Genomic DNA, 12,157 nt, shown 5'->3' on the forward strand with positions numbered 1-12,157 from the left:
TTAGATATTTACAATTACGACACTATATCACAATTCATAAACATTGGGACATAATTAAAAGATCTCCAACAAATGTTGAAAAATATTTTATCAATATTATTGAACATGATCTACCTACTAAAAACCATATAGCACATATTTATGGGAAGTTAATGCAGGACCGATCTGATGGCACGTTTCATATCAAAAGAAACCGGGAACTAGAGTTAAGTACTGTAATAGAGGATGAGATGTGGATACATATATGTGCTGGCTGTCATAAGGGTATCAGCAGTCAAAATGTGGAAGGAATTTGATTGGAAAATGAAAATGATATTCTTTAGAGTTCCACTGGTGGTTGCCAAATTTGACAGTACTTCGCCATTATCACAATGTTGGAGAGGTTGTGGGATGGTGGGGGACTATGTGCATATATTCTGGGAATGTCCCAAAATACAAGTGTATAGTTAAAAGGGAAATCAATAAAGTTTTGTTCATACTGTGACAGAATGGACACATAGACTGAAACAGATATACATGTTTTAATTATAGCCTATATTATATATATATATTGAAATAATGAAGATTAAAATAAATAAATTAGACTGAAAATGAATTAAAAAAATAAACAAATAAATAAACCTAATGCAATTTAATAGAAACAAAATATTTTCCAAATTAGGCTATATTTTACACATATTTGCAATGTTGTTCATACAACAAGAAAATATAAAGCTGCCTTTTCAATTTTAGGTCACTCAGAAGGAAGGTTGTTGAGGCTTATGAGTCTGAAAGGGATTTAAAGCCATTTCCAAAATATTTAAAATGTATCACTCCACTGTACATTAAAAATGAAGTAGGCCATACATGCCTCCAAAATCACAGACATCTGATTTTTAATAGATAAAAATGTATCCCTGTCAGTGTAATATACGGATAGACAAGTATATTATAAACAATAAGAAGTTATTTTTTGCCAAATGTTCAATAGGCTACCAGTTACTAAATACAGAGAAGACCCTGTGTATTTTTCCACAGAAGAAGATTTCTGTAGGCTAGTTCTTGGAAAGCTTTTTTTGTCGTTTGTTATTTGTTAAACTAGCACTACATCACTTTCACCCATCTGTAGGCTGTCCAAATAAAGTTTCAGTATCGATCATCCCACATATTATGTTGAAAAAGGACCAAACTTGTCATGCAATCGGCTGTATAGGCTACTATTTACGCACCTTTGGTCACGTGATGTTGCCAGATAGCGAGGGGCACGTTGTCACAAATAGTCATCGTGTGTTCAAATACTTTTTATATCCAGGCCAGTAACTGAGGAAAAGTGCATTCGCTTTTTTTTTTTTTTTTTTTTTTTTGGTAACAAATATCTTAAAATACATTTCTAGGATTTGACTTTCAAAAATAAACATACTGTGAGAAATAGGCCTACCCAAGCCCCGATCTCTTCAAGATTCCAATTTTTTACCAGAGAGTGCAGATTTTCTTCAATAATATAAAAAATGACTGTTTGATAGTCGTCTCGCATGCTGCTCTGCTCACTGTAGTCCAATAAAATCGTAATTGATATTTGAAATGTCACGGACCTATTGGGAAAGGGTTTGAGAGATTCTCAGATATATGGGGCTGTTTTAACCTTTTTAAAGAATACAGGATTAGAGCATAGGATAATGTATGAGGACTGTGATGCTTCTGCCCACCTTTATAGTTGAGGAGCCCATGCGCCGGGCGGACGTTGGAGGAGCTGAACACGCAGCGCCAGGAGAAGATGGGTGAGCCGAGGCATTACATCCACAAATAAAAGGAGAGAAGAGGGAAGGAATGTAGGCTATATAAAAAAGTAATATAGAGATGCATCACCCATGTAAGCTATACAGTAGGTGGCGGTAATACTCCAAAGGAGTGAGCGGCCAGTAACAACAAGAAGAAGAAAACATTCATCTGCTAGTGTCAGGGCGCAGAGCATGTCGGGAGATGTCTGTCCGGTGGGCGCCATATTGGAGCAACAACTATTGTTATAAATTGAGACGGGGCTGCTGCTGGCTGAGTTTACATGTTTTCTGCGCGTTTGTTCTGAAAATAAGTGGATATTTATACGCAAGGTCATGAAAGAGATGTCAACGTAAGTGTTCCATTCCCCAAAGTGATTTTAGTAGGGTAAACGGGTTAGTTGTTGATTTAAAAAAAATGCCATGCTAGGCTAACGTTAGTTTAGCCAGTTTATTAAGATAACGGTGAGAGAATGCAGACTGAAACTGATAAACGGAATGATTGTGTGTTTTTAATTTAATAAATGATTACATGACAGTGGTAAAATCCACGCATGTTTTAGTCCGTTGCATTTAAACGAAGTAAGGTTATTTTGGTGGTGTTTGCCAAGTAATCGTGTCTTTGTTTACACAAACATTGGGCAATGCACGGTTCTTTCAATGCTTGTTTACGTTTCATGAAACGAAGCGTATTTGAATGTACAATATGATCTGCCATTGTTTATGTCGAGTTAAGCATATACACATAATATATAGGCCTATGTGTGACATACATATTTACATATTACTATTTTGTACTGTCATATGTTTAGAGCACCCCTTAATTTTTAAAAAGCTTTTAGGCTTTTTTTTAGTTCAATAGTGTTTTGATTTGTTATTAATCTTAATATTTAATGTCTCTACAGTGCACAATGAACCTATTGTTATTGTCATGATTATGTCTTTATTTGCAGGACTGGTGACAGTACGCTTGGCGGGCAGCAGCCTCGGAAACATTATGGCATCACATCTTCAATCAGCCTGGCCTTTCCCAGAGAGATTGACCATATCTACACTCAAAAGCTCACTGAGGCTATGAAACCATTTGGAGTGTTTGAGGGTGAAGATGAACTCAATCACAGGTGAGGGCTTTCATTTATGGAACTTTCCAGTGGTTAGAGACGGGTTTGTGCATTGCAGACTGCCACATGTTTGTTGCTATCTGTCTAGTGTCTTTGACGAAAGTACCAACATAAACCTTTGAAGGATCTTTACAGTCAACATATCTGGAGCTATCTGTATATGCAAAATGTTCTTTATTGGTTACTGTCTTTGAAAATGTGATGTTGAACTTTTTATTATTATTTTTGACATTGGAAAGTATATGACTGTTTGGACACAGTGCAACAATCAACACTATCCAGTCCTTAAATGACCAATGTGTATTCTCTCTCAATGTTACTTGCATCCAGATATCCCTGTTTATTTGTCAGCTAAGTCCGTTGGATGGATGGAAATATTTGTTAAAACTACAGATCATACTTGAGCATTTTTGTATGTTTTGGAAAGGCAACAAGCCCAGTTCATTACAGGTGTTGAAGTAACACTACTTTTTTGTAGGGCATAGCCCTTTTCTCTCTTTTTCTTTTTTTTCTCTTTTTTTTTTTTTTTTTTTTAAAGTCATGTCGCACAGTTTATAAAAATTCCGATTTAGTACCCCATAGAAAGCCAAGTTTTATTAAAATCCTGTCTTTCCAGCATTGAATTGCTCCTTTTACGTTGTCATTTTTGAGGTTTCACCCTCCAACATTTAGTCACTCTTATAGTGTGTGTGAACTTGAGAGGCACGCTACGACTGATTTAAACCAAAGATTTGATTAAAATCTTGCTGAAAATTGAAACGCAGAGTGGCAGCCTCCAGTTCTTGCTTGGCTTAGATGTCACTGAAATAGCAGTAACCACTTGATAATCATGGGACCAACGCTGACCCTGAAAATATTATAAATATTAAGTGTTATGGAGATTTGTTCCTTGGTGAAACATAAAATTTAAAATATGTATGTAATTGCTTACTATGTAGTGCATAATAAAACAATTCAATTCTATATATAATTGGATTTTTCTTTTAATAACTGGAATATTTTAACATTTTACATAATACTTATTTTAAATACAGGTAGAGTATGTATGTGCAAATGTGTAGTGTATAAGCTAAGCTATCAGGCTTATTGTGTATCTGTATGCCATTCTAGTATGTGTAAGTGAACTAAACAGACTTTAATTGTCATTAAAACGTAGTTCAAACGTATAACATAAAACATGATTTTGTGGGAATTTTGTGAGCAGGCTCTAAAGAGAGTACCTATTGGAGTCCTGAGACCCGATTTCAAGACACAAGACCTGATTTCTCATGACAGTGGCACTCTATTTTACATAAAAGATAAAAAATATTGCAGTCTTGCCATACCCTGACTCACTTCTATGTGTCTTCTATCTTTGTAATGACTAAGAGAGATGTTTGTGTCTGTATAGGCTTGCAGTTCTTGGGAAGCTGAATTCATTTGTTAAGGAGTGGATTTCAGAAATCAGTGAAACAAAGGTAAATAATACTACAGGTCTCTTGGCCTGTTACGTCATCGTCACATCACCTGTTATGTCAAGACTCAAGAAATTTCTTTTAATCAAGAAATACAAGTTGCTTTTCTAAATCATCTCTTTTGCCTCACAGAATCTTCCACCGTCAGCAGTAGCGAATGTTGGTGGCAAAATCTTTACTTTTGGGTCATATAGGTTGGGAGTGCACACAAAAGGTACATTTGATGAGCTTTCTTGTACTGTAAAGCAGCAGAAAATTCTTAAAAGACTTTCTTAAGGTTGCAGATCTTTTAAGTTATAAAGAGGAATATATGTACCCTTTGCATATCAGTATGTTTTTTTTTTTCTTTTTTTTCCTTTAGGTGCTGATATAGATGCTTTGTGTGTTGCCCCACGTCATGTTGAAAGAACTGACTTTTTTTCATCTTTCTTCGAAAAACTAAAACGGCATGATGAGATTAAGGATCTACGGGTGAGTACCTTTTCCATTACTCATAATTTCTGCCACTGCTTTGTTTTAAGAGTGACTTTATCTTGTGTATAATTCCTGTTTAGGCTGTGGAGGATGCTTTTGTGCCAGTGATCAAATTCAAGTTTGATGGCATTGAGGTAAAGCATTTGATGACAAATTGTTTATGATATAAGCCTGCATGATATTTATTTATTTATTTACTTTTTTTCTTCACCCCCTCAGATTGATCTGCTGTTTGCCAGGCTGGCTCTACAGTCCATTCCTGATAACCTGGACCTAAGAGGAGACTCCCTCCTCAGAAACTTGGACATCAGATGCATTCGCAGTCTAAATGGTAATAACCTTCAAGATTTTATGTTTTTATGTCACATGTACAGTCTTAATTTCTCTATTTCATAGATTTACTTGTTGTTTTGTACATTTTGCAGGTTGCCGTGTTACGGATGAGATCCTATATTTGGTGCCTAATAAAGAGAATTTCAGATTAACATTGAGAGCGATTAAATTGTGGGCCAAACGTAAGTGTGATTTAAATTATTGCCTTTTGAGAAGTTTTTTTTTTTTATTATTATTGATCGAGTAGAGAAGGACAGAAATGATGGGGAGAAAAAAGTGAAATGGGACAGGGTAATTACTTGATAAATGCTTTGCACTCATGAGCACCCCAGCTCAATGTGTGTCCTAGCATGTGTTAACCACTAGTTTCTGATGTCTGATTTGAAATTCTGATCTCTTTTATTTTAAATCTTGGCTTTGCTAAGAATGCAGTCCACTGACTTTTTTTTGTTTGTTTATTTTTTGTTTTTTAGGCCGTGGAATCTATTCCAACATGCTAGGCTTTCTGGGTGGAGTGTCCTGGGCTATGCTGGTGGCCAGAACATGTCAGCTCTACCCAAATGCTGTTGCCGCCACACTTGTGCACAAGTTCTTTCTGGTCTTCTCTAAATGGTGAGATCACAGCACATGTGGTTCATATGGTGGAACTGAAACTTCACGTATTGTGTGCAGTTAATGTCCAAGTCCATATCCTGTAGTCATGGAATGTCCATTGCTTTCCCCCTCTCATCTCTTCACTGCATATTCTTTTTTTACTTCATCAGGGAATGGCCAAACCCTGTGCTTTTAAAACAACCTGAAGACAGCAATTTGAATCTGCCAGTCTGGGATCCGCGGGTTAGTATTATTATGTTCATTGTATACAGTTTTTCTAGGCTTTATGTTAGTTTTCTGATTTCACTCTACCTTCTGTTGTTTTACTTTCAGGTGAATCCATCAGACAGGTATCACCTGATGCCAATCATCACGCCTGCATACCCACAACAGAACTCTACCTACAATGTGTCTACTTCCACACGCACCATCATGAGTGAAGAGTTCAAGAATGGTATGTAATTTAAATAAAAGTAGGTCAGATATTGGCCATCTCTCTTGACCATTGCTCATGTTTCCAATTTTTCTGTTTTAAGGTCTCACCGTTACAGATGAAATTCTTCTGGGTAAAGCAGACTGGTCCAAGTTGTTTGAACCTCCCAACTTTTTCCAGAAGTACAAGTAAGTGGTTATCCATAGTGTCATATCAGAGATCAATTCCAGTAAAGCTTGAACTTAATGTTGGTTTGTTTGTTGCAGGCATTACATTGTCCTTACTGCCAGTGCATCCACTGAGGAAAACCATCTAGAGTGGTAAAATCTTAGTCAAATTCATTTCTTGCTGCTGCTTTTTTTGTGTGTGTCTGCAAAAATTGTTCTAATTTTAATTGGACTTAGTAATAGTTGTCAGAGATTTAAAATTTACCCCCAACGGCCAAAAAAGGACTATAGTTTGGCTTGTTTGTATGGGTTTGTACTAAAATGTTTTCATTCCACTTAAACAGCATTACAGCAATAATAATAATAATAATAATAGAAAAGGCTACACTTAAACTCAAATTCACGATCTACATTCTGAAATCCGTTCATTGGGTTCTGTTTCTGGAACCACAGACTCCTCAAATAATGATGTTCTGGCCTCCACAGGATTGGACTGGTGGAATCAAAGATAAGAGTGTTGGTTGGAAATTTGGAGCGCAATGAGTACATCACCCTTGCTCATGTCAACCCACAGTCTTTTCCCGGTTCAAAAGAGAACCGCAATGAGTAAGTAATAGATAGGTGGGTGGCATGACCAACAAATTGTCTAGGTATGAGTAATTTTATCACAATATAATGTTTGTTTGTTTTTGTTTTCTTTGTTGGGTTTATTCATTCATAGTGAAAATGCTCTGCATTTCAAATAAACACGTGGTACCATGTTTGCATAATAATAGAAAGAAATCTTTTACAAGTGAAATGTATTATGTAATTTTTCTTTTTTTTTACCTGGAACTTGTTGAATGCAAATTGTTTTTGTTTTTTTATCATACGAAGTGTCTATGTAAAAGACCAACTCTCGTTAAACGTAAGGTAAGGTAATGATTCCTGTAAATGCAAAGCTGTCCTCCACAGATTTATATCTATCATGTTGCAGACAGTATGGCAAAATCTCTACCAGTTGACATTTCTATTGTTGTATTTTATCTATCGTATTGTCATCCTGCCATAATAACAAACATGAAGCTAATGTTTTGTTCATTAAGGCACGAGGACAGATGATGCGAGGACACTATTGGATTTGCTCCGATTATTATTTTAATCTTATATTTGTTCTCGGGGTTTCAGCTTCTGCTTCATACAACCACCTTTAATCACCATTTTACAATGCCTATATTTATTTTGCGGATATCTAATGGCCTCTATATAGGGACTAATATAGAGAAATTAAAAATGTTTCTAAATTTGCATGCTGTTGTTTTCACAGGAATGAATTTGTTTCCATGTGGTTTATTGGAATCAGCTTCAAAAAACTGGACAATTCTGACTGTGTGAATATTGACTTGACCTATGACATCCAGTCCTTCACCGATACTGGTAAGCTACTCCGCCAGTGCATTCTGTTTTCCTCCATTGTCCTGTTAAAGTTACTGGTTATTTTGGATGTAGAGGACACTTGGGGTCTTTTAATGTCTAAAAGTTAGATTTCCTTTGTAGTTTATAGGCAGGCCAGCAACATCAACATGCTGAAGGATGGCATGACTATTGAGGCCACACATGTGAAGAAGAAACAGTTGCATCATTACCTGCCTCCTGAACTTGTGCAGAGGAAGAAGAAGGTAAAACCACATAGTCTTCTAGTGTTTACATTAATGATGAATGCTCTTGGTCTCTAAAGAAGCTATATCCATAACCTATCTCTATCTCATGGCAGAGTTTGGGAGACATAAACCGAAGCTCAAATGGTGGTGGGTCGAAGCGCTGCTCACTGGATAGCAGTCAGCTGGACAGCTCCAGGGACACAGACATTGGCACCCCGTTCAGCTCGCCTACACCAGTCAGCCAACCATGCCAACCAGTCTCCACACCTGAAGACAGGTAGTGTCACTGATTGGGATGAAATACGTGTTATTTATTGTACCTGATTTAGCTGGTTTACACCAAAGGATTCCTGAAAGATTGTGAGTTTTTAAGTGAATCTCAAATACCTGCCCAAGGGACTGAAATGGCATTTTTCAATTTATTGTATCACACATGACTTTTAGCAGGCTTTTAAGAGGTCTAGGGGTTCGAAGAGAAAACAAGAGGTTTTTTTTTCCTCTCTTGCTTCAGTGCACAAATTATAAATGTCACAAATTGCAGGTTTTTTTTTTTTTGTGGTCAAGCTAATTTTATGGCCTCATTCACAAGCACAAGAAATGCAAAAATATGAGTTGGCCGTAGTGTCAAAATGCTGTTCGATAAAATGAACTTATTATTTACAATTACCTATTTTTTCAACATTGGCAGTATTTTTTAACCTTCTGCTTCTTCTGTATTAACCCTTTCTTTTATCTCCCTCTTTTTTTTTTCCAGTAGTATCAGCCCACCCAGTCATCCAGTCCTTGTATTCATGGACAGCCCACCAGCATCAGAATTGTCGCCTCCAAAACCAGAACAGGGAATGTCCATTCCAGTCATCGGCTCCAGTAAGTGCCATCATATATTCTGTTATGGACTTGTTCCTGTTTTTCTAATGGGGAAACACATTTGTTGGTGTTTTTGTAAGTTGCAATTCATTCTGATTCCACTAATTTAGTACTTTTTTCTTTTCAGAGCCCATCGCCACTCCAGTTGCCAAACCCCCAACACCTCCCGCTGGCAACACCATTCCTACAGTGGTGGGCCGTAGTGTGATACCACGCATTACCTCTTCCTCCCCTAGCCCAACTGACCTGCCCAACAGTGTCAATGGAGCACCAAAGAGACCTCACTCTCCATCTCTGGAGGATCCACCTAAGAGGCAGAAAGACACAGAGGTCTCACAAAGCTCTTAATTTGCATTTTTTATACCATTCAAAAGCACACACACAAAACAGAAATCCATTATGAATGGTCAACCTCTTCATTTCTGAGGAACCCTTATAAAAATGGAAAAATCCAATCCAGCCTTAACTTCAAGCATGCCTTAATATGTGTCAGGTGTTTTCTGATGACTCTGCGTTTAAAGAACCGAACCCTCCAACTACCAATGGCTTGGATGGTGATGATGGGCAAACAGTGGTGAGTGTTTTTTTTTTTTTTTTTTTTTTTTTTTTCTTCATGTTTATTGCATTAACCACAGGTGTACACCACAATTGGATCATTTCACTGAAACTGTGACAGTTTTCTTGCATCAACACAATAAGACCTCACGCAATGTTTGTGCAAAAACAAATTTCCTGAAAACTCCCTCCCCCACCCCCTCTTTGACACAGGAGGGTTTTGCAGCAACCAAACCTATGCCAATACCAACAATCGATACATCAAGATCACAGGTAATTGACATGCAATTATTATAATAATTTAATGTCAAAATTGAAATTAATTTAATAGTCGTTTGTTTTCAGAGACTACCCAGTAAAGAGCTTCCGGATGCATCTTCCCCAATCCCCACAAGCAACCTCCGTGTGATTAAAAATTCAATCAGGCTCACCCTTAACCGATAACAGTGAGCTATCTACAGGTGACATGAATTGTTACTGTTGCTGCCACTCTTGGGTTTGCCCTTTAATCTTTTTTTCTCCTTTTCTTGAGCATTTGTCTACACAGGTTTTCCCTTAAAGAGTGGAACCACTCCTGTGTAACAGCAGTGCTGCTTTTAAACTGCTACTGATATTTGGCTGGTCTTCCTGCTTGTTAAAGAGTTAGTGTAAAGTATTGATTTGTTTTTGTTTTTTTTCTTCCCAAGTAGTTTTTTTTTTTTTTATGCCTTACTGTGTCCGAATGCTTGCGTAGACATCTATTTGAGCTTTTGAAACAACTTGTACAGTAGAGTAGTTTGTAAATAACTTTAAAAATCATTGTTAGTCTTTCTATGCCACCTTAATGTAGTTTTTATTAACAAAAAAAGTTGAAAAAAAAATTGTCCTGTTTGTCACTGTAAATGAGATTCTTTGTTTGTCCAAAGGTTTTCCTTGCAGTCTTTTTGTAATGGCTGTATTGATTCTGGTACAGTTTCTGGGAGGACCTTTTTGTGTGGGGTGCGTATGTGTGCGAGTGTGTAGATGGACCAGCATTAGTAACTCAAAACCATGACTCCCATTACAGGTCACAAACGCTGCTGCCACTCCATAGTTTCGTTATCAGCTCAGAACAAAAGAGCAGTATTAGATTTGAGGTATGGGTTTGTTGGGCCTACATTTCAAAGCAGGTTTGCTAAATGATAAACGAGTCCATGTTGGTTTTGCGTGTGCATGTGCATGATTGTAATTTCCTGCGTCTAGGGCGTCACCCCCTGCGCCTCCCATGGAGGTCTGAATGGCAGTCTCTCTTGAACTTTAACTTTGAACACTTTCCATTTATATTCCATTTTTCCTCCTCCATCCTCCCCTCCTTTCCACAACCTACTGTCCTGCCCTGTTGGGGTGTACAGAGAACATAGGCTTACTCTTTTGGGGTTTCTTAACATTTTATTTATTTGTACCATTATAATTTTTTATATCACAGGTATTGCAGTTTAACATCATTTTTTTTCTAGACATTCATTTCATCGCTCAGTTTGAATCTTCCTGTTACCTTTAGGACAATTTAAAAAAAATCTACTTGTCATATTCTTTTGTAGGGCAAAAGTTGTATTTGAAAGGGTATTTTTGTATGTAATGTAAACTGCCTTCTTTACATTTGAGAACATAAAATTCACAAAACCCCAAGTGGCTCCTGTCTTTTTTTTTTCCACTTTTCCAAAACGTTCTGGTTCATGACAACGATGATTTTTAAAGAGAAAACGAGACATATATTCTTTACATGTAGTGTAGGTTATGTTGCAAATTCAGGTAAAAGTGCCACAGCTTACGATGACGTCACCTCCTATGGGCCATCCCTGTGACGTAGTTATTACTAGTAGTGAAGTTGTAAACACTAATGTCGCGTTGACCACAACTCTCACATAGGATATTTGCTAATAAGCTATGAATAACTAAACTGTTAATTGCAAAAATATTTACCCATATAGAGTCAAAGCGTAAATTCTCTCGAAGAAGTGTTATTCTTTCTCTGTTGTTGGAAATAAACTTCCTTGTTCGTGGGAGATTCCCACTGCGTGGAGGGGATTACCCTTTCATAAGTTGATCAGTTGCGTGAACTTTTAGTAAATACAAGCGGCGTCCATTTTAAAGAATAATATGATACTGGTCATTCAATCTCTTAAAAAATTGCACACTGAGCTAAACCGTGTCAGAACGATCTGATTTATTCTGTCAGAAGTAGGTCCTTGTTTCTTAAAGGGATAGAAACGGCTATCAATTCAAAATGCAGGAGAACATCAAGAGTAAAGAAACTCCCAAGTGTCTGACTTACTGAAGTGAATCTTATAGTATGAAATAAAAAATTTCGTGGGATTTCAAAAAAGTATGTATTTACTTTCCATTTCAACAAAGAAAAAGTAAACACATTAATTATTACAAGTACCTTGACATTTCTCATTCCATTTCTGTGTAATTTGAATTTGACTGCGCACTATGCATTTCCCTAGTTGGATTGGCTGCGCAGACGCTGAATAATACGGCAAGCCACATTTACAACTAGGGTAGGGTACAACGGGGCTAAAGACACACCTTAAGAAAAAAAAGTGCTTTTTGCTATTCCTATAGTGCATGATTGCAGAACAAAAATTGTATTGAACATTTATAGATCAACAGATTTTGTGTGAAAATAAATATTAAATCACACATTATTTATACTAATATATACTTGAGCTAAAATGTTTTGTCTAATTTAATACTTGAATTATTTTGATAAAAGGATTAAGTTTTGTTCAATAAATATACTG

At 36.7% G+C, this 12,157-nt stretch overlaps 1 protein-coding gene across 2 annotated transcripts; it reads left to right on the top strand.

The window, feature by feature from the left end:
• Positions 1-1,939: 1,939 nt before the first annotated feature.
• papolg (poly(A) polymerase gamma) lies at positions 1,940-11,033 on the top strand (the record flags this gene model as incomplete). Of its 2 annotated transcripts, XM_079855184.1 has the most annotated exons (22): positions 1,952-2,107; positions 2,708-2,875; positions 4,266-4,332; positions 4,462-4,543; positions 4,691-4,800; positions 4,884-4,937; positions 5,023-5,134; positions 5,229-5,318; positions 5,610-5,748; positions 5,901-5,973; positions 6,064-6,184; positions 6,267-6,351; positions 6,430-6,483; positions 6,817-6,936; positions 7,637-7,746; positions 7,867-7,988; positions 8,084-8,247; positions 8,725-8,837; positions 8,965-9,167; positions 9,331-9,411; positions 9,606-9,665; positions 9,738-11,033. In XM_079855184.1, the coding sequence occupies exons 1-22, from the start codon at positions 2,091-2,093 to the stop codon at positions 9,834-9,836; spliced, it is 2,244 nt and encodes a 747-aa protein (XP_079711310.1). In that variant the 5' UTR covers positions 1,952-2,090. The 2 variants fall into 2 exon arrangements, with proteins under 2 accessions (XP_079711311.1, XP_079711310.1); XM_079855185.1 differs by lacking the exons at positions 5,901-5,973; positions 6,064-6,184; positions 6,267-6,351; ... (8 more) ...; positions 9,606-9,665; positions 9,738-11,033 and having other exon boundaries at positions 1,940-2,107; positions 5,610-5,752.
• Between the last annotated feature and the right edge of the window lie 1,124 nt (positions 11,034-12,157).

This window comes from Squalius cephalus, assembly GCF_949319135.1.
Source record: "Squalius cephalus genome assembly, chromosome: 21".
NCBI lineage: Eukaryota > Metazoa > Chordata > Actinopteri > Cypriniformes > Leuciscidae > Squalius > Squalius cephalus.